Genomic DNA, 20,966 nt, shown 5'->3' on the forward strand with positions numbered 1-20,966 from the left:
TTTTGTTATAGCAGCCTGTGCTAAGACAATCATTACTCATTTCAGTGGGCCAGTGGGAGCCCATCCAAGCTGGCACCTGTCTCCTTTTGAGTTATCCTCGTCATTCTTTCAGCTTCTTTTGCTTCCTGGCACAAGATATTTCAGGCTCATCTTGTACTTTCCATGGCCCAGGCCAAGAAGCAGGCCTTTTTCCAAAGAGCCTTAGTTCCTGTTAGTGGTACATGGTATTTAGAAGCCAAGATCTGGGTACTGAGTGTGCTTACTGCTATTGGCATGTCCTTGCTCCTAGGCTGATGGACACACAGATTTACAACTATATTTATTTCTCTATCTAGCTCTGTATTTTGAAGTCCATGCGTTCATACTGATCCCTACAATTCCAGTTCAACACCACAGGGTCCCTTCTGGTTTTCTCTAGTTCCATATTTGTAATTCTCTCTTTCAATAGTGAGAAAGCTGGCTTTCATTGTCCTTAATATACTATCTGATCAATTCCTGTGTACCCAATCTTCCATTGTCACTCCCCTCCGTGCACGGATCCCTCTTCACTCCATCTTGGTTCTAATGCCCCATGCCAGGACCCCTAAATGCAGGCACGCCCTACTCACCCCACTCAAGCTCTGATGGATTCCCCCTTACCCTGGGTAGGCTCCAGCGGCTCATGCCAGATGGCCCCTCCTTTTCCAGCTTGGTCTCTGGCACTTCAGGACGAGCCACCCCTATGTGTGGACAGCCTCCTCTCTCCCCATACGTTCTGGCTCCCCATGCTGCGTGGACACCCTCTCACCCTGCTCGGGTTCTAATGCCCCACACTAGGCCACCCCTCCACCCTGATGCTTGTCTTGCTCTGTCCTACCCAATGCTTTTAGGACTGAAGAGAAGGGAAGGGGACAAAGATGAGGAAGAGAGATCACGCTCTACTCTTTATAGTCCCAAAACATGTATTGCTTTTATGTTAGTCTGCTAGGGCTGCCCTATTAGGCAGGTGGGGCCTTTGGGAGGTGATCGTGAGCGGGATTAGTGCCCTTATAATAAAAGGGACCCCTGAGAACGCATTGCCCCTTCCACCAAGTGAGGACACAGTAAAAAGGCACTATGTATGAACCAGACACCAAATCTACTGGTGCCTTGGTCTTGGACTTCCCAGCCTCCAGGGCTGTGCGAGTCAATGTGTGTTGTTTATAAGCCACCCAGTCTGTGGTGTTGTCATAGCAGCCCAAATAGACTAAGGTTGGGACATATGAATTTGGGAGGACACAATTCAGTCTGTAACAGCTTTCTATCAGACTTTCCGCGTTGCTTATTTATTACGTTCGCTGTTTATCTCACCCCCCTGCCAATCCCTGCATGTCAGCTTCTCACATCAGGGATCTCGTCGCTGGGTGGTCACCGTGGCATCCCAAGTGCCCGGAGGGGCAGCTGGAGGGCTCGGACATCTGTGCAGAGGGAGCCCCACTCCCACTCTCCCTCAGGCCCAGAAAGTCAGAACCACTGGGACCAGGTACAGTTTATTTTTCTAGAAAGAGCAAAGTACAAAGAGGCGGGGAGGGCAGCGGGGCCCCTCGGAGCAGCAGTGGGCAGGCCCCGGGTGCTGGCGGCTGCCCCGGGAGTAGACAGGGGCCTCCGGCATGTGGAGCAGCAGCAGTGGGGGAGGCAGGGCGGGAGTCACACAAAGCCAGGCTTCATGGACGAGCGGCGGCAGTTGGGGCAACTCCGGGTCCCGTTGTTCTGCAGGCACCTTGGGAGGCAAAGGGCTCTGTCCACTCCCTTGAGGCCTGTTCTTCCTCCTGGACCCCGGGCCCTCTCTCTCTTCCTCCCCTGCCCTGTGTAGCGGCTGGGAAGTGTCCCTCGCCACCGTCCAGCAGTGGTGCAAGGGAAGGGTCCCCTCTTAGTCTCCCCAGGCTGCTGCTGTACCCAGCTTGCCCCTCGGCCACTCTGCCCCGGGGGCCTCCAGGGCAGTCAAGAGGGAGCCCAGCCTCTGCCACGGCCCTGGGGCAGGTCTGGCCCTGGGGGTTGGATCCCGTGACCTTTGAGGGGCCTCTCTGACTTCTCTCTGGGGACTATGGTAATGAGAATGGCCACCTCTGGGTGAGCTGCTGGGAGGATTCAGTGAGTGAATATACAGGAAGCTCTTAGAACACCACCAGGCACAGAAAGCACGGGGTAGGGCTTTGCTGTGAGTATCACTGCCGTGACTAGCCAGCTGGGCCCTAGAGCGGCCGGAGAGAGCCCGCCCGCCCCTGCCCGCCCTGCCGGGAGCCACACCTGAGGTGGAAGATGTGGGAGCAGGGCAGGGCCTGCAGCCGGCTGTTCCTCTCGCCTATGGACTCGCCGCACAGGCCGCAATAGAGCTCTGTCTCCTCCACGCACTCGTGGAACCGCACGACGTGCGCCCGCAGCTCCCGCTGCAGCCCCTTGCTGCGGTAGATGCCCTCGCTCAGACAGTGCAGCTTGAGCTGGCTCAGCTGGGGGCACGGGGGCCAGCGGTGGGAGAAGAGACCAAAGTCAGTGTGGGCAGGGTTCTGTCCCAGCCACTTCCCTGTCTTGCTGATAGACCTAGGAAAAATGTCCTGCCCTCTCTGGGCCTCAGTTTCCCTTCATGCAGAATGAGGGAGTGGGTGAGATCAGAGGTCCTCAACCCCAGAACCACCTGGAACCCCATGTTTTTGAGGAATTTTATTGCCCAAACCTGCTGCATTGACTCTGTAATAATTCATTTCCTTTCCTGTTTTTTGTTGTTTTTTTTTTTTGAGACAGAGTTTCACTCTGTCACCCTGGCTAGAGTGCCGTGGCGTCATCATAGCTCACTGCAACCTCAAACTCTGAGCTCAAGCAATCCTCCCGCCTTGGCCTCCCAGAGTGCTAGGATTACAGGCATGCGTCACTGAGCCTGGGCACCTTTCCTGTTTTGATCAGTTAAATACACACACAACAACTCGTCAGCATTTCTGATCAGCCTGAAGCCTGGGCAAACCTGAGTGGCTATAATCCAGCCAAAAGCAAACATATTTGCATTTTGGTTACTCTGCACCTGATCCCAGAGAAGTGCACATCTTCTAGAAGACACTGAGAAACGGCTAAGCCTATTTTCAACATTTTAAGGCTGGGATACAGTTATTAAATTTGGAGAGGCCACATACACTATGGAAGGAACATAGACTCTGGAGTCAAGACAGACGAGTTAGTAGGTGTGGGACCTTGAGCGCCTCTCTAAGCCTCACTTTTCTCATCTGTAAAATGGGGCTCCCTGTACCCACCTTGCAGGGAGACAGTGAGGGCTAGAACTGATACCTATAAGGGGCCTGTGCATGCCCAGCTCTCAGCGCAAGGCCACTGCGGGGAGTTCTAATGAACTCAAGAAGCCCCTGAGGAATTCTGCTATCCTCTGAGCTATGCAATTCTTGCCCTGCCCTCAGAAGTTCTCTCTGGGTAGACTGGGGACGGTGCAGCTCCCAGGGGATCAGGAAGGGCTCAGGCAGTGAGCAGGCTTGGGGGCCCTTCCCTCCAACCCCAGTCCTCCTTTGGGCTCCTGGCCCTAGACCCAGGAAACGGAAGCAGGTCTGACCTTGTTCCCCACCTCCTCGGCCAGGTCCTGGGCTCTCTCGATGGCGTCCAGAGCCTGGAAGGTGAGCACAGGCCAGGGCTTCGGGCAGAGCTGTCTGACAGAGGCCTTGGCCATAGGAAAGGACTGGGAAGAGAGGCTGGACCTGGGGAGGGGACATGGGCCAGGGCAGCTGCCCTGTGTGTGAAGGTGGCAGGAAGAGACAAGAGCTGTGTGGGCAGGTGACCTCCTGCCTCAGTTTATTCAGTGTCCTGGGTTCAAACCCCAGCTCAGGCCTCTGACTAGCTGTGGGTCTCTGGGCAAGTCATGGGCCTTCTCTGAGCATGGAAAATGGCCAGGAAATGTCCTGGCCTCACAGGACCAGGGTGAAGCCAAAGTCAGACAAAGTGGCTGGGAGAGCCCCGCCCAGCACCAGACCCACCGACTGCTGGCAACCGACTGGCCCCACGTGGGAGCACGGGGAGAGCCGGGGCTGCAGGAAAGGGCCCGGCCTCACCTTGTCCAGCGCCTTCCTGGCCACCCAGCACTTGGCCACACCCAGCAGCACCTGCACCTGCCCCAGGCGGTTTCCAATCTCGGTCATGATGCTCATGGCAGAGTCGTACCTGGGGAAGGCCGTCTGTAGAGCCAGGAGGGGGACAGAATCAGGCAGGGCCAGACCTGCGCCCTGCCCCCGCCCCTACATCCCAGCGACCTCACCTCTAGGTCCCCACGGCTCCGGTGGATGTCAGCAAAGCAGAGCAGGCAGAGCGCCTGCAGCGGCCGGTCCCCATGCTGCAGTGCAATCTTCATGGACTCCTGCAAGGGAGGCCAGTCACTCTGGCCTGCCCATCTGTCCCCAACACTGGGGCACCCTCCACCCAGCGGGCCCCTCTGAAGGGACAGCCCAGGGAAACCCATGTTCTCAGAGCCTAATACCCCCATCATGGGGCTGAGGCTTCACACACCAAACCACTGTGGTCATAGCACCTGGCAAAATGGCTACTGTCGTTTGACAGGTGGAAACGAGGCTCAGAGAGGAGAAGTGACTTGAATGAGGTCACCCAGGAAGTGGCAAAGCTGGGATATGAACCCAGGTCAGTGGAACTCCAGAGACTGGCTCTCTGCCTTCTCCATCTTCACAGGGCCCCACGGAGGGTGCCGGGGACAGAGGGAGGCCCTGTTCCCTGAGGATGGACTGGAAGGGAATGGGGTTGGGATGCGGCTGGGGGAGCAAACGTACCCTTCAGGGGCTCAGCTGTAGAGAGGCTGGGCCGGGGGTGAGCTTTGGGGGCCTCAGGAGGCTGATTTGGAAGAAGGCGTCCCCGCTGTCCTGGGCCCCAGATGCTGCCTCCCCCCGCCTGCTTCCCTACCTCACAACACTCCATGGCACTGCCCAGGTGGCCCAGCAGGCGATAGGCCACGGCCATGTGGTACTGGCTCATGGCCCGGTACTTGAGGCTCCAGCCCTTGCCATAGTCGCTGACAAGCTCTGCGGCCTTGCAGGGGAAGAACAGGGCTTTCTCGTAGTCCTGCAGGGGACACGGGATGGGAGGGGCACACTTAGTGACAGGAGCTGCCCCAAGTCAGGGCTTCTCCTGCAGTGGGGGGCCCGGTGTTTGTTCATTCTGGCGTCCAGGGAAAGAGGGAGCCAGGCAGAGCTACGGCGGCTCCATGAGTGCAGGCGTTTCTCCTGGTTTGCTGATGCACCCCAAGAGCCCAGCACGGTTCCCGGCGCTTGGCAGATGCAGAATAAATATTTGGTGAATGAATGAATGAAGAGGTAAAAAAATACAGTTGGCTTCTCTTCTCACCCAGTCCCCAATGAACTCCGCAGCTTCAGAGACCCACAGTGGGGGGTACCAGATCCCCACACCAGAACCAGCCTCCTGGCACCCCGCGGCAGCTGCCCGCCGAGGGCTCAATGACAGACTGCCAGCACAGTGAGGCAATGAAATCATTCTCTCGTACTTTCTCCTCAGACCTCCACACCTTTCCTACCTGCCCCTGGTCGGCTGACCACCTCGCCTCATCCTCTATCAGGCAATCAGAGGAAAACCAGAGAGGAGCTCCCTCCTCCGCCCTCCTCCACCCGCTCCCACCTCGCCACCTCGGCCCCCACTCTCTCAGCCTCCCTTCCTCCCACTGTGGAGGAGGGTGCCCTGGTCCTGTCAAACACCAGCCCCCCACTTGCCAGCTCACCCCCAACCCCTGGTCCCTGCATCATCGAGTTCTCTCTTTCTACAGGGTCATTTCCATTCCGGCACAAACATGTTCTGGCATTTCTCATCTCATTTTAAATATAGAATTTGCTAGGGTGCAGTGGCTCATGCCTGTAATCCCAGCACTGTGGGAGGCTGAGGCAGGAGGATCGCTTGAGGCCAGGAGTTCAAGACCAGCCTGGGCAACATAATGAAAAACATAACATCTCTACAAAAAATTAAAAAAATTAGCCAGGTGTGGCAGCATGCACGTGTAGTCCCAGCTACTCAGGAGGCTGAGCCAGGAGGATTGCTTGAGCCTCGGAGTTAGAGGTTGCAGTGAGCTGATCATGCTACTGCACTCTAGCCTGGACAACAGAGTGAGACCCTGTCTCCAAAAAAAACAAAAAACAAAAAACAAAAAATCTCTCAATAATCCTAATAAAAACCTCTTCCTAATAATACTTACTACATACTTTTAAATTTGAGGCCATGTAAGTGTTTTACGAATTCAAGATAGTAAATCTAATTTAAAAATACCTAAAAATAGAAAATGGAAATGCCCCTAACTGTATATCTAGTATAATATAACCACATAGGAAAAAATATTTTAAATGATCTTAGAACAAAAGTACTTGGATAGTTCATCCATAGGGGGATATATTATAAAGACAAATGATGGCAAAGAAATCTTAAACTTCATTCTGTTGTCTTTATTTTCTAGATCAATATTGGTTTTGTCTTTTGGAATTATTTTATGTATTTTGTAGGATAATGTAAATATTTAATTATGTTGTTAGAAACCAAGATTTTCCAGAGAAAAGAGAATCAAGTTTAAAATAAATTAAAGAAAACTCTTGAAATATTAGATTTGAATTGGAAATAATAGTAAAAACCAGGTATGGTGGCTCACACCTATAATCCCAGCATTTTGGGAGGCTGAGGTGGGAGGTCGCTTGAGGACAGGAGTTCAAGACTAGCCTAGGCAACATAGCGAGACCCTTGTCTCTACAAAAAATAAAATAAAAAAATAGCTAGGTCTCATGGCATGTGCCTGTAGTTCCAGCTACTTGGGAGGCTGAGGCAGGAGGATCACTTGAGTCCAGGAGTTTGAGGCTGCAGTGAGCTATGAACATACCACTTCACTCCAGCCTGGGCCACAGAGCAAGACCCCATCTCAAAACAAAAAGCACCCCCCCACCATTTCCTACTAAAAAGAACCAGGAGAAACAGTAGAGTCCAGGTCTGGGACAGGGGGTGCTCAAAATGAGACTGAGACAGTTTATTGTACCAGAAAACAGGAAGGCTTTTAAAGACTAAATGAAATCTTGTCAAAGGGACACAGGAGCCATATTGAAGGGACTTCCACTGGATGAAGTTACGATAATGTGGGCCAGGCAGGGTAACTTATGCTTATAATGCCAGCATGTTGGGAGGTTGAGGAGGGAGGATCACTTGAGCCCAGGAGTTTGAGATCAGGTTGGGCAATCTAGTGAGACCCCATCTTTACTTAAAAAAAAAATAATATGAACATCAAAAAAGAATAATGATTGGAATTGACTAAAGAATACTGAGTATTTAAAAATCCATGGTTTCATGATACCCCAAGAAGAGAAGGCAAAACAAAGTAAGCGTGACCACTGAAAGCAGCTATTATACCAACTCCTTAGGCTGAAAAGTGGTAATTAAAGGAGAGGGAAAAAGTATTTATTCTGTCTTTCCATTAGGAACTATATTTCAGACTAACCAACCTACTGTAACTGATAAGGGAAAGTTCTCCCTTATTGAAAATTCTTAGCTAATAAATGAAGGCATAATAGAACTTGGAAATGATCATTTCATTAGAGTTCAAATGAAACAATTGGTTCAGGCAACAGTTATCAATGGATGCTAAAGCCATTACGGAAAATGTTGTAAAACTGAATATTCATTCACAGGATGCCTAAGTGGCATCCCACAGGTTAATCTGCTGGTCATGAGAGGAAGAAATGCAAACCTGAAAATAGAGGGATCAGGTTGCCAGTTCCTGAACCATGCTGATGTGCTGTAACATGAAGTGTGTAGCATCACCTGCACAGTATTCAGAACAAAGATGTGTGACCTAAATTTTACCAAGTCATTGTCCAACTCCCGGTTCTTAGGAAGGGAAGGAGGCAAAGGAGCAAGTTACATGAAAAGGAGATGGATCATTCTATAAGGCAATTAGTCTAGTTTCTTCAATAAAATATAAAAAATGGGGCAGGGAGGAATATTCTATTGAAAGAGACTTATAACAACCATTGCAATGTGCGGCTCTTGTTTGTGTTCAACGGTTAAGCTGAGGGTAAAGGCATATTTTTAGGATAAGTTGAGAAATTTAAATATGGACTGGGTATTAGATGCTATTCAGAGATTACTGTTAATTTTGGCATATGCAATAACAGTATTGTGATTATGTAAGAAAGTGTCTTTATATAAGAAAATTCCCTTTTTTTTAAAATTTTAGAGATGCATACTGAACTCCTTCAGGGTAAAATATCATAATGTCTATAATTCTCTATTATAATACTTCAGGTAAATATGTAAATCAAACATGGCAAAAACATTAATAATTGCGAAATCTAAGTGGTGAGTAGATGGGGATTCATTAAACTATTCTCTCTACTTTCTTATAAATTTAATTTTCTCCATCATAAAAAAGTTTTTAACAAGGACTGCCATGCCTCCCAGTCCTGTCTCATCACATGAATGGTTTCCCCTGGCTGTTGTTCTGATGCTGTTCATTTCCTCCCATCCCAGCTCTGATCCATCAGCATTTACACACTCATTTTACTGGAAGATTTATCAAGCATCTACTATGCGCCAGGCATTGAAATCTTCCGTGGGCCGGGCCAAGCACAGCCCAGATGCCTAAGGGAAACGGGAACAAAAGCACTCGTGACCGGAAGCCTGTGGTCCCTGAAACTGTCACCTCCTTCACAGTCTGCCTCGCCCTTCCCTGTCTACCCCCTCGCACATCTGAGACACATCTGAGGGCCATGCTGGCCTCTATCCGTCCTGGAACATTCCAGGTATGTTCCCCAGGGTGAAGCTTTGCTTTAGGTTCCCCCTTTTTGCCTAGAATCCTCTTTCGCCAGATTTTTGCATGCCTCACCCTCTCATCTCCTTCAAGTCATCAAATATCACCTTCCCACCACCCTGTTTGAAATTGTGATGCATTCACCCCCGGTGCCACCTGCCCCAGCCCTGCTTCACTTTCTTCTAAGCACTTCCTGACATGCTAAGTAACTGACTCCGATGGTGTTGTCTGTCCCCCAGCTAGAGCGCAAGCTGCATGAGGGCAGGGCTTTGCTGTTCTCCCTGCTGCACCCTCGGCCCACGGTGCCTGGATATAACAGACCTCATTAAGTATTTGAAGAATGAATCCTTAAAACCCTGCTGTAAGGTGAGTCTTATTCTCCCTCATTTTATAGGTAGACCTCCCAAGGTTCAGAGAGGAGAGGTGACTTGCCCGAGATCACACAGCAAACACCTGGCAGTGCAGGCCTGTGGCCTGTCCTCACACAGGAGCCTCCCGTTCGCCCAGGAAGTCAGACAGATCAAGGTTTGCATCTGGGCTCTGCCCTCCCTTGGCCAAGTTGTTACCTTCCTGGATAAGTATTTCCCCTTCCTGAGCTCTCGGCTCCTTGTTCCTACCTAAAAGGAGGGCTGGACAAGGTAGTGCTCATGAGAGGCTCTCCCTAAAGCCCTCCACTGACCTCCCCCTGGGGCCCAGGCCCACCTTGACCTGGGCGTAGAAGCTGCCCAGGCTGCAGCAGACACGGCACTCGAGCATGGCATCGTCGTTGTTGTGGGCACAGCGCAGGGCCTTCTCGAAGCTCTCCAGGGCCTTCTGGAAGACACTGAGGCCCAGGAAGGCATTGCCCATGCTCAGGCTGACCTGGCCTCCGAGCTGGGCACCTGCCCTGGTGCCAGGCAGGCCAAGGCAGGTCTTGCAGTAGGAGATGGTCTTGTGAAACTCGCACAGCTTCTCGTTGCTGCGCGCCAGGTTCAGGTAGCTCTCCAGGAGGAAATCGGCATCCTCCAGCTCCCGCGCTGTGTCGATCTGCACCACGGCAAACTGCCCACCAGCCAGTGGGCAGGTGACTGTCAGCCTGGACTCTGAGCCTTGGGCCCCAGCCCCCAGTCCCCAGGCTCAGACCCACAGTCTCAGAACCAGAGGCTCCATACCCACCCCCCAGTCTCACCCCACCCAAAGAACAGATCCCAAAGCCTCACACCCAGCCCTTCCACCCCCGGCCTCAAATGCATTCTCTGCACCCCAGACAAAGGCCAGAGGCTTCAGCCTGGAGCCTCAACCCCACATGCTCAGACTCACAACCTTCACCCTTCCACCCCAAGCCTCAAATCTGGAGCCCACATCCTCCAGGTTCAGACACAGAGCCCCATGCAGGAAGGCTGAAACCTAGACTCCGAGACCTGGGCTTGAGATCCTTGAACTCTGGACGCTGAGACTCTCAGTCTCAGAGGCTCAGACACTGAAGTTCAAGGCCACAGGCCTGAATCTGAAGCCAAGACCCAGGGCCTTAGATGCAGATTCAGAGCTGTGGGTCCCGGCAACCAGCCTGTAGGATGCAGGGGAGTCTTCGGAGGCCGGGAGGGGGCTGGGGGCTCTGGAGGAATCCAGCCCCAGCCTGACCCTCGCTCTCGGCTCACCACCTGGGCTGGGTACCCCACCTTCAGCATCTCCTTGTAGCGGCCCATCTCCGAGTGGGCCGTGACCAGGCAGCCCAGCACGCGGAAGCGCCCCATGAGGTCCGAGCTCTTCTCCAGCACCTTCATCCACACCTGCAGCGCCTTCTCTGTCTGGTTAGACTGGTACAGCTGGAGCCCCTTCTCAATCTGCTGCTTCGTCTGGTCCTGCCCCATCCTCCCGGAGCCCTGTGCCCCACGCCGGGAGACCACTAGGCGCTCATGGCACGGGACCCCCAGTGCCGGCTGCCCGGCTACTGCTGAGACCCAAGAGTGAAAGCGTTGGGTGGGAGCCGGAGCGGGGCCTGAGTGGAGAGCGGGCGCCACCCTGGGAACAAAGCTGGTGCGGCCTCTGTGCACAGCTGTCCCTGCCAGTTGGGGCCACGTGGCTCCTGAGGAATGTCAGCAGCAAGGTCACGCGGGCTTCTGCCGCACCCACCCGTGCTGGGAGGGGGCTTCCCCAGGGACACAGGCACCCTGCCACCTGGGCACCCTCTTGGGCGTCCCTTCGGCACCTTTGACACTTGCCCTGACTGCCCTGGCAGGCCGGGCCCCCTCCCCCAGGCAGCCTTGCTGAGGAGCCGCCTCCAGTGGGCGGCCAGGCCTTGGGCAAGCAGGGATGAGGCCGGACAGACACACAGGCGTCAGGGAGGCTGGGGCAAGGACCTCGTGCTGCTGCTCCTGCAGCAAACGCCCCCCACTCCACCCCTCCCCTGGCTTTGTCACTGTGATTCTCCGGGCACCCTCGTCACTTGCCCGTGCACAGGCCCCCACTGTTCCCAGCACCCCCTCCTACACAGGCTGGGGAAGGCTCTCCAGCTCCTACCCTGGCTTCCTCCTAACCCACAGTGTGACCCCAGCCACGTCACTTACCTCTCTGGGCCTCAGTTGCCTCATCTGTAAAATGAGGATAACAATAGGATAATAAACCTCAACTCGCGGGCTCTCAAGAGGCTTGCACAGGGCACAGTGGCGTGGTTAACGGCCTGGGCCCCGGAGCCAGGCTGGCAGCGCTGGAATCCTGACTCTGCCATCCATGCATGTGGGCAGTGTGACGCTGGGCAAGTCACCTGGCCCCGAGGAAGGACGAGTAACGGTGCTGGGCTCACTGGGTGGCTGTGAGAACTAAGTGACTTACTAGTGGAGTGGGGCAGTGCCGGGCACATGGGAAACACTGCGTGTTGATAATAAGCAAGGTTATCCTGCTCCTCGTAAACTGCCCACCGGGGCGGGGCTTGGCCCTTGAAAGTTTTAAAAGTGTCCCAATTCCAATCCCAACCCCAGTTTGAAAGGGTCCCCAATAAGGAGCTTTAATATTGTGGAGAAGGGCAAGGTCTTAGGCAGTCTTGGGGCTCGCGGGGGTGAAGGGACACCCCAGGTGACAGGCCCCTGTCAACCCCACCAGCTTCTCCCACCACACTCTCTCCTCTCTCTGCCCCAGGGCAAAGGTCGTCCTCTCAGTGGTTCTTAGTATATTCACAAAGTTGTGCATTAACTGCGCTAATTCCAGAACATTTTCATCTCCCAAAAAAGAAGTCCCATACCCATTAACAGTTACTCTCCCTTCCTGTGTTATGGCTAAATCATGCCCTCCCAATTCATACGTTGGCATTTTAGCCCCTAGCACCTCAGAATGCGGCTGTATTTGGAGACAGGGGCTTTAAGAGTAATCAGTGTAAAATGAGGTCACACGGGTGGGCCCTACTCCAGTATGACTGGCGTCCTTGTGAGAAGAGATTAGGACTCAGACACACGGAGGAAGATCACGTGGAGACAATGGGAAGCAATGGCCACCTGCAAGCCACGGAGAGAGGCCTCAGAGTGAAACCAACTCTGCCAACACGTTGATCTTGGACTCCTAGCCTCCAGAACGGTGAGAAAAAGAAACGTCTGTTGTTAAATCCACCCAGTGTCTATGGATTTGTCTATTCCGGACACTTCACAGAAATGGAATCACACAATACGTGGCCTTTTGTTTTTTTTTTTTTTTTTTTAATACGTGGCCTTTTGTGACTGGCTTCTTTCACTTAGTATAATGTTTTCTTTCTTTTTTTGAGAGTCTCACTCTGTCACCCTGGGTAGAGTGCATGACACCATTACATCTCATAGCAACCTCAAACTCCTGGGCTCAAGCAATCCTCCTGCCTCAGCCTCCCAAGTACCTGGGACTACAGGCGCGTGCCACCATGCCTGGCTAATTTTTCCTATTTTTGGTAGAGATGGGGTCTTGCTCTTGCTCAGGCTGATCTCAAACTCTTGACTCAAGTGATCCTCCAGCCTCAGTCTCCCAGAGTGTTAGGATTACAGGCATGAGCCACCATGCTGGGCCTAGCATAATGTTTTCAAGGTTCCTCTATATCTTAGCATGTATTAGTACTTCATTCCTTTTTATGGTTAGTTAATATTCTTTGCATGGATATATCACATTTTATCCACTCATTGGTTGATAGGCATTTGGGTTGGTTCACTTTTGAGCTATTATGAATAATGGATGCTATGAACATTCATATACAGGTTTTTGTGTGGACATGTTTTCACTGCTCTTGGGTACATACTTAGGAGTGGAATTGCTGGGTCATATGGTGCCTGTATGCTCAGCTTCTTGAGGAACTGTCACCCTTTCTGCCCCAGGGCCTTGCACCTCTTGGTTCCTTCACTTCTCCCCACCTCCGCTCTGCCTTGTAAGTCCTACTCAGGGTGAATCAATTACCCTCTCATAGAACCCCACTTCAAATGGATGAGAGACTTATCTCTACAATTTTATACTCATTAGTGATGTTATTTGCTTAACGTCTTTTCCTCCCATTCAAATGTGCAGGCAGGGACTTTGTGTCATTCACCATTGGCTATATCCCCAGGGTAGGGCCTGGCACACAGTGGCCCCTTGATAAATATGTCGAATGAATGAATGGGGAAAAGGGAGGAAAGACAGTTTGACTCTGAGATTCTGAGCAACTGCTGTGGGCCCAGCAGCGTATCTGAGAGTCGGGAGGTGAACAGCCGGCTCAGGGTTCCGCGTCCCAGGGCCCATGCCACAGGCCCAGCAGGGGAAGAGGGATGCCGGAGCAGGCCCTGGGACAGGTCACTAGATGAAGCCACTGGGACTCTCCACGGGGAAAGTGCTCTTTGGCCTGAACCAGGGGAAGCTGGGAAAGGGAGGAACAGCTGGGTGGGGTCTTCCTCTCGCCTTAGTGGGTCCTGGGTTGAAGACAACCTGCAGAGGGAAGGAAGCCGGGCCTGCACGGAAGGCACTGAAGGGCCAGCAGACCCCCCGCTTCAGCAGTCCAGACAGTTCACGTGGAGTCTTTCGCAGGAGGCAGCTGCATCTACGCCCCAAAGGAGTTTGAGACCACAGCCTCCCCATTACCCGGGAACTCAAATGACCTCAAAACTTGAAAGCTCAACAGGATCAAGTTTTCCTCCAGCCCAGAGTCAGCTCTTTGATCCTCTTACTTCACAGACGGAAATATGTCCATATTTGCTTGTTCTAAGTAGCAGAATACCTCATATTTCCTTCAAAAGTTTCTGAGTACATTTTCAGAATTCAGTGACTGCACAGTTAAGGTCATGATCCTTTAGGGCAAGGGCTATGGTTTACTTGTTTTTGTGCCACTAGCAGCTACCTGCAGAGCTTCGGGCAAAGCGAGAGACCAAAAGAAGAATTGTAACTAACATTTTCTGAGTTAAGCATTTTTTTCCAGTTTATAGGTAAGGAAACTGAGGCACGGAGATGTAAGGTGACCTTCCCAAGACCACACACCCCCCCTTTTTGAGATAGTTATGTTGCTTGGGCTGGAGTGCAGTGGTGTCATCATAGCTCACAGCAACCTAAAATTCCTGGGCACGAGCAATCCTCCTGCCTCAGCCTCCAGAATAGCTGGGACTACAGGCCTGAGCCACCACGCTAATTTTAACATTTTTTTTGTAGAAATGGGGTCTTGCTATGTTGCTCAGGCTGGTCTTGAACTCCTGGCTTCAAGCGATCCTCCCGCCTCAGCCTCCCAACCAAGTCCACACTTCCACCTAGAGACAGCTGGGACCAGAACCCAAGCAGTGTTATGACTTTGGGAGCCCCATTCTTAACCATTATACTGTCCCAGAGAGGAGGAGAGGAGGAGGGAGACGGAGAAATGTACCGAGGACAGGGTAAACAGAGTCAAGACCAATGCCCAGTGGACAAAAGGCCCCTGGAAGTAGGAAGAGCCACAAAATGAAATGGCCTTTTCCGGGCCACTTAAGCTCACTGGGTGGTGGGATATTTGGGGGCCTTGGGGTTCTTACCAAGTGCTTGTTATCAGGTACTAGCTACACACCTCCCATCTTAGCACCCTGCTTTAAAATCAGAAATAGAAAATTAAGTTTAGACCTGAAGCAAGAGTCACAGTGTGGCACGAGAGGGCTGAATATTTCTGAGTTGGTTGGAAACGTGATCTGGGAGATTTCATATAGAAACCTACATTTCCTGCTTCTCTTCAAGACTGGAAGCTCACGCAAGCCCAGGTCTGTGACTCTGCCTATCAACCGGTCAAGAGGTCAGTGTCTGGCCGCGAGAGACCAAGAATGTCCCCAACTCCCATTTCCTGCCTTGACACTGAAGCCAAGTGTCACTTGTTATCTTAGACTGACCTCCTTTCACAGGTCACATTTGCAGCCCCTGCTCCAGAGGCATGACAAGTGTAGTTGGGGGGACAGTCCAGGCTCCTTCTGCCATGATTAGCGGGATCCTTGGGAAGAGTCTCTCTCCCTCTGAACAATTTAGTTTTCTCAATTGTAAAATGAGGATATCACCTCTCTGCCAAGTTTTCTGTGAAAACTGAATGTGATGATAAAATAACTTGCTTTGAACAAGATATTGAACTAACGCCCCTCTAATGGCTCTTATCACTTATAACAGTGAAAACACTAGAAATAATGTGTCTGATAGGAGGGTAGCTGATAAACCATGAAGTGTTAAGTAGCTTCTGAACAAGAAAGTGGGCTGGCGTGGTGGCTCACGCCTGTAACCCCAGCATTTTGGGAGGCTGAGGTGGGAGAATCGCTTGAGACCAGAAGTTTGAAACAGCCTGGACAATACAGTGAGACTCTGTCTCTATAAAAAATTTAAAAATTAGCTGGGTGTGGTGGGGTGTGCCTGTAGTCCCAGCTACTCGGGGAGGCTGAGACAGGAGGATTGCTTGAGCTCAGGAGTCCAGCCTGGGCAACATATTAAGATCTCTCTCTTTAAAAGAAAAAAAGAAACTCTCCTACTTATTAGCCACAGAGAGAAAGAGGAATTGTAGCTTCTCTGAGCCTCAGTCTCTTATCTTCCTATGCTACCTGTTGGTGGGAGAACGAGTACAGTGGCTATGGTTAATAAATGATGGTTAGCATTACAGCTCTTCTAGAATTTGTCTAGCAGGTTTTCCAGTTCTCACCGGAAGACCCCTCCCTGCCCAAAAAATGTTGGTTATTTTCTCAAAAGCAGAGCAAAACTATCTAGATCAGTTGATTGCTCTAATCAGTCTGTTGAAAGAGACTCACCTGAGAGTGGCCTCACCTGGAAGGGGCCTCAACTGAGAGGGGCCGCAGCTGGGGGGCCTCACCTGGGGGAGGGGGGGGTCTCATCTTAAAGAAGCCTCAGCTGAAGAGTCCTCACCTGAGAGGGGCCTCACCTGGGAGCGGGGGAGGGCTTAGCTGAAAGAGACTCACCTGAGAGTGGCCTCGTCTCAGAGGGGCTTCACTGGAGAGGAACCGCACCTGGAGGGGCCTCAGCTGGGAGGGGCCTCACCTGGGAAGGCCCTCAACTGAATGGGCCTCAGCTGTGACAAGGATCAGCTATAAGGGCCTAAGCTGAGAGATGCCTCACCTGAAAGGGGCCCTGAGCTGAAAAGGGCTGCAGCTGTGAGGGGCCACACCTGAGAGGGCCTTCACCTGAAAGAAGCCTCACCTCAGAGAGGAGAGCTGATCCGACTCTGACCGACTGTCCGTAATGATGGAAATGGTCTATATCAGCACTGTCCAAGATCATAGTTACTAGTCACACACAGCTTTTGAATACTTGAAACGTGGCTAGTAAAAGTGAGGTACTAATTTTAAATTTTAATTATTTAAATTACAAAAGCTACAGTGGCTAGGGGGTAACTGTATTGGACCACGCAGGCCGGGAAGCCTGCCCAATTCAGATAATAAAGCAGGCTCCCAACCAGGAGCTGAGAGAGCTGGAAGGGACAGGGGGCTGCAGAAATCTGTCCCGACTGGGAGCAGGCAGCTCAGAAGGGTGAGGAATGGCAGGGGCAGGTGGTACAAGGACAGTGAGTGCTGCCACTAGTTTTCAAGTAGGAGGAAGAAAGGAGAAAATGCCTCAGGAGGTAGGCTAAGTGAAAGCCAGACACAGACAGCCACATATCATATGACTGCATTCGCATGAAACATCCAGAACACGCAAAGCCACACAGACATAAAGTAGATTAGTGGTTGCCAGGGACTGGGAAAAGGGGTGAGGGAGGGGACGGGGAGTGACTGCTAATGAGTATGGGGTTTCTCTTTGGGATGATGAACATGTTCTAAAATTAGGTTGTAGTGATGGTTGCACAGCTCTAAAAACCAATGAATGCTAAGCTTTAAGTGGCTGAATTGCACAGTATGCAAATTATGTATCAATAAAGCTGTTTGAAGAAACCCCAAACCTCAAGAGGCCTCAGTTTACTGGGAACCCCCCAGAGAAGGGATGAGGCAGCTGAAGACTTGGCTGCCCTTCCCAGTTGAGTGTACTCAATTTCCCACCTCGAGAATGACTGATTTAAAAAAAACAAGAGCCTTCCCTACAGCTGCAGCCTTCATCAGTAGAGAAAGTCAATGCGTGCAAAAGAAATTAAACACCAGATGGTGGGGGCTGGAAAGGACTCTTAACAGGGAAGGAAAAAGCTTGAAAAAGGCAGAAGGTGCAAGTAAAAGCCATCTTCATCCAATCTCTCCTGAAGGGAAATGTTATCAGACATTAGTGTGACATTCCCAGAGGTGAAAGGACAACCTGGTCTTTAATTTCCTTCCCGGTGGCTTGTCCTCATCAGGGACTGAGCTGCTCAGATGAGCACAGTACCCGAGAGTTAGGGAAGCTGTGTGCTGACCCAGAAAGTCAGCTATGGAGAGCCAGCTATGGAAAGATAAATTAGTTTTCAAGGCAAGAAAAAGTGTTTTAAGACATTGATGATTATAAAGATGCAAAAGCCTAAATTGTAAAAAAAAAAAAAAAAAAAAAAAGGTTAAAAGTAGTACTTTTAGCAAATTCCCTTTTGGGGTCTTTTTTTTTCTGGGGCTGCTTGTTAAATTTTGGGGTCTTATTTAGAAAGACAGGGTCTTGCTGTCACCCAGGCTGCATTGCAGTGACATGCCAATAGCTCACTGCAGCCTAGACCTCCTGGGCTCAAGTGATACTCCTGCCTCAGTCTCCTGAATAGCTAGGACTACAGGCATGTGCTACCATGCCTGGCTTATTTTTTGTAGAATTTCACTATGTTGCCCAGCCTGGTCTCAAACTTCTGGCTTCAAGCAATCCTCCCTGCCTTGGCCTCCCAAAGAAGGCTGTGGGTCAATTTTAAAGTAAGAGGAGCAACAGCCTTTAAGCATGACTTTTTTTTTCTGGAGACAGAGTAAGACTCTATTGACAGGGCTAGAGTGCCGTGGCGTCAGCCTAGCTCACAGCAACCTCAAATTCCTGGGCTCAAGTGATTCTCCTGCCTCAGCCTCCCAAATAGCTGGGACTACAGGTACAGACCACCACACCCAGCTAATGTTTTCTATTTTTAGTTGTGCAGCTAATTTTTTTCTATTTTTAGTAGAAACAGGCTCTCACTCTTGCTCAGGCTGGTCTCGAACTCCTGACCTCAAGTGATCCTCCTGCCTTGGCCTCCCAGAGTGCTAGGATTACAGGTGTGAGCCACCATGCCCCACCAAGCACTATGTTAAATTGAAAGATGCTCAAGTTGTACTTAACATTCTATTTTTACATCAAATTCCCCCTTAAGAACACAGGAGCACTAAGGCAAAGACTTAAGAGATCTACCACCTTGCTCTTGAGTCACAGAAAATCAAGTCTGTGCTAGTCAGGTGAGCTGCAGTTTTAACCACCTGTAATTTGCAGGAGAAGAGTCCATGAAGGAAGCCCCGACTCTCCACTGCACTAATTCCCAAGTGTGAAATGCAAAACTTGCTGAGAAGGCACTCAATGGACATTTTATATATATTAATGGTTATGTAATTTAATGTGCATTTTAAAACATAATTAGGACAGCAAACGTGATTTCACAAGTATGAGGTCAAGTTGAAAAAAGTGCATTTCAAATTGATTTAAAACATTAGGTGCTGACTGTTACACAAACATTGTGACTGTACTTGATATCACTAAATTATACACTTAAAAATGGTTAATATGGCAGATCTGATGTTATATAAATTTTGCCACAATAAAAAAATAAAAACAGGCTGGTCCAAAGATAGTGAGTTATCTTGATTGTTCAGTTACAGACAGAACTCCTTGTTCTACTCTTTGCCCCCTTCTCACTACTGCATTTTGACTAGTCTTAAAAAAAATAAAATAGGCCATGCGCGGTGGCTCACACCTGTAGTCCTAGCACTCTGTGAGGCCGAGATGGGAGGATCGTTTGAGCTCAGGAGTTCGAGACCAGCCTGAGCAAGAGCAAGACCCCGTCTCTATTAAAAAAATAGAAAGAAATTAGCTGAACAACTAAAAATACATAGAAAAAATTAGCCGGGCATGGTGGCGCATGCCTGTAGTCCCAGCTACTCGGGAGGCTGAGGCAGGAGGACTGCTTGAGCCCAGGAGTTTGAGGTTGCTATGAGCTAGGCTGACACCATGGCACTCTAGCCCGGGCAACAGAGTGAGACTCTGTCTCAAAAATAAATAAATAAATAAATAAATAAAAATAAAAACACTAGGTAAACAAACAGTAGCTGAGTTGGTTCCAGATCTAGTAAATAACTGAGAGAGTGGAAAGGCACTTGCTGACGGACCAGTCACCAATGAACCTCTCAAATGCCCAAACAGCCACTTTAAGGAGGGCAAAGCTACAATGAGTCACCACCGAGGGCAGCCACATAAGTTGTAGGTCCGCTAAGTTCCCCTCACCAGGGCCTAGAGGACGGAGTGCAAGCAGCTGTGATGAGACACAGGTTGACTAAAGCACACCGACTGGCTTTGGAGTCATTTCTACTCAGTGGTGGTTAGGAGAAAGGGCTCAGGAGTCAGGCGGCAGGTTTGATTCTCAGTGCATGCCACTTTCTAGCAGGCAACCCCATTTCTTTCAACCTGTTTGCTCATCTGGGGATGGGAACAGTGGCTACTTCCTAGCGACGATATACGAAGACTGAAACACTGAGTGTGTATTACGTGTTTCCCATCGCATGTGATTTTGGCAAACAGTCAATAAACATTAGCTAGGATAACTGCGTATTATACAAAATTCTGATTTTAAACATTTTCCATAAGTACAAATGGGAAAATGAGTAGAAGAGCACCTAAATGCAGAATTTGGTAGACAAAAACCTGCTAACCCCAACTGCCACTTTTCTTGGAGCGCAAGTGGATATTATCACATGGGATCCACAGTCTGGGAAATGCTGGGTTAAATCAAGTCTGAAAGGCTTCTTTACTGCCTGATTTCTCAGAGCCCCAAACACGCTAGTATGCCACTAGGTGCTAGGAGTGGGGAGAACATTTCCCAAATTTATTTGTGTTCAGAATCCTTAATTCACAGAAGATATCATGGACTGGTACTCAAGGCAACTCCCACTAGGAGACGCTACTCCTGACATGCCCCGCAAGGAGGGACGCTGACAGGAAGGCTGAGGCCTGGCCCATCCTCAGGCCATGTGCCAGTGTCTGCCTCCAGACAGGCTCCAGCTTCCCGGGAGGAGCGGGGGCTGCCCATGTGAGGACGGCAATGGCAGTGAAAGACTGGATAAGGAACAGACAAGCTTGTACAGCTTATGTACCATCTAGAGAGCCTGAGTGAGATTCCTGGCCCAGCGGCTAACTGAAGTTCCCAGAGGTCAGAGGAGGCCCCAGGTGATCTAGCATTACTGCGGGGTAAACTGAAGGAGTCTTAGAAACATGTCCTTCTGTGACTCTGTACTGAGGTAAAAGCTAGGAAGTAGAAGCTTAACCACTTCCGGCCGGAGCTTTAAAGGCCTGGAGAGAGGAAGACAGCCATGCTCTGGGATTCGGTGCTGGCCATCCTGGGCAGCACCAGGGAAGGGACTTGCACTGGCAGGTTTGGACCAGTTCTATCATGTGGCAGCCATTACTGAAAACAGGAGAAGCACAAAAATAAAGGCTACCAAAAAAGTTTTAAGGTGTTTCCATATACACAGGCATCTTGCAGAAGAATACAGGAAGACGGGGAAGGCAGTTTTCTGGTGAGAAATTATGTTTTCCTTCAGGAGCTTTTGGTGGGTTCAGCTGCATACCTTTGGGCAGACCAGCACCCACCCCCTTC

The 20,966-nt window shown here is 50.7% G+C and overlaps 1 protein-coding gene and 1 non-coding gene across 2 annotated transcripts; one reads left to right on the plus strand and one right to left on the minus strand.

The window, feature by feature from the left end:
- Positions 1-1,491: 1,491 nt before the first annotated feature.
- On the minus strand, positions 1,492-10,929 carry RAPSN (receptor associated protein of the synapse). Its single transcript, XM_045558034.1, has 8 exons — positions 10,459-10,929; positions 9,503-9,841; positions 4,915-5,073; positions 4,262-4,360; positions 4,059-4,181; positions 3,566-3,619; positions 2,266-2,465; positions 1,492-1,738 (listed from the first exon to the last, which is right to left on the minus strand). Exons 1-8 carry the CDS (start codon positions 10,648-10,650, stop codon positions 1,666-1,668), a joined length of 1,239 nt encoding a protein of 412 aa, XP_045413990.1. The 5' UTR covers positions 10,651-10,929; the 3' UTR covers positions 1,492-1,665.
- A 4,908-nt stretch (positions 10,930-15,837) lies between these two features.
- Positions 15,838-15,899, plus strand: LOC123643099. The gene has a single exon (XR_006736663.1). It is a non-coding gene; the product is annotated as a U7 small nuclear RNA (small nuclear RNA).
- The last annotated feature ends 5,067 nt before the right edge of the window (positions 15,900-20,966 follow it).

Source organism: Lemur catta, chromosome 7, assembly GCF_020740605.2.
Source record: "Lemur catta isolate mLemCat1 chromosome 7, mLemCat1.pri, whole genome shotgun sequence".
Lineage (NCBI taxonomy): Eukaryota > Metazoa > Chordata > Mammalia > Primates > Lemuridae > Lemur > Lemur catta.

What these genes read in the sequence shown, in the direction of transcription:
- RAPSN (XM_045558034.1), bottom strand. Translation starts at nt 10,650, where the DNA reads ATGGGGCAGGACCAGACGAAGCAGCAGATTGAGAAGGGGCTCCAGCTG. An exon ending in GCTTCTACGCCCAGGTCAAG is followed by an intron (nt 5,074 to 9,502) that starts GTGGGCCTGGGC and finishes TGTCCCCTGCAG; the next exon opens with GACTACGAGAAAGCCCTGTT. An exon ending in TCCCACATCTTCCACCTCAG is followed by an intron (nt 1,739 to 2,265) that starts GTGTGGCTCCCG and finishes TTGCCTCCCAAG; the next exon opens with GTGCCTGCAGAACAACGGGA.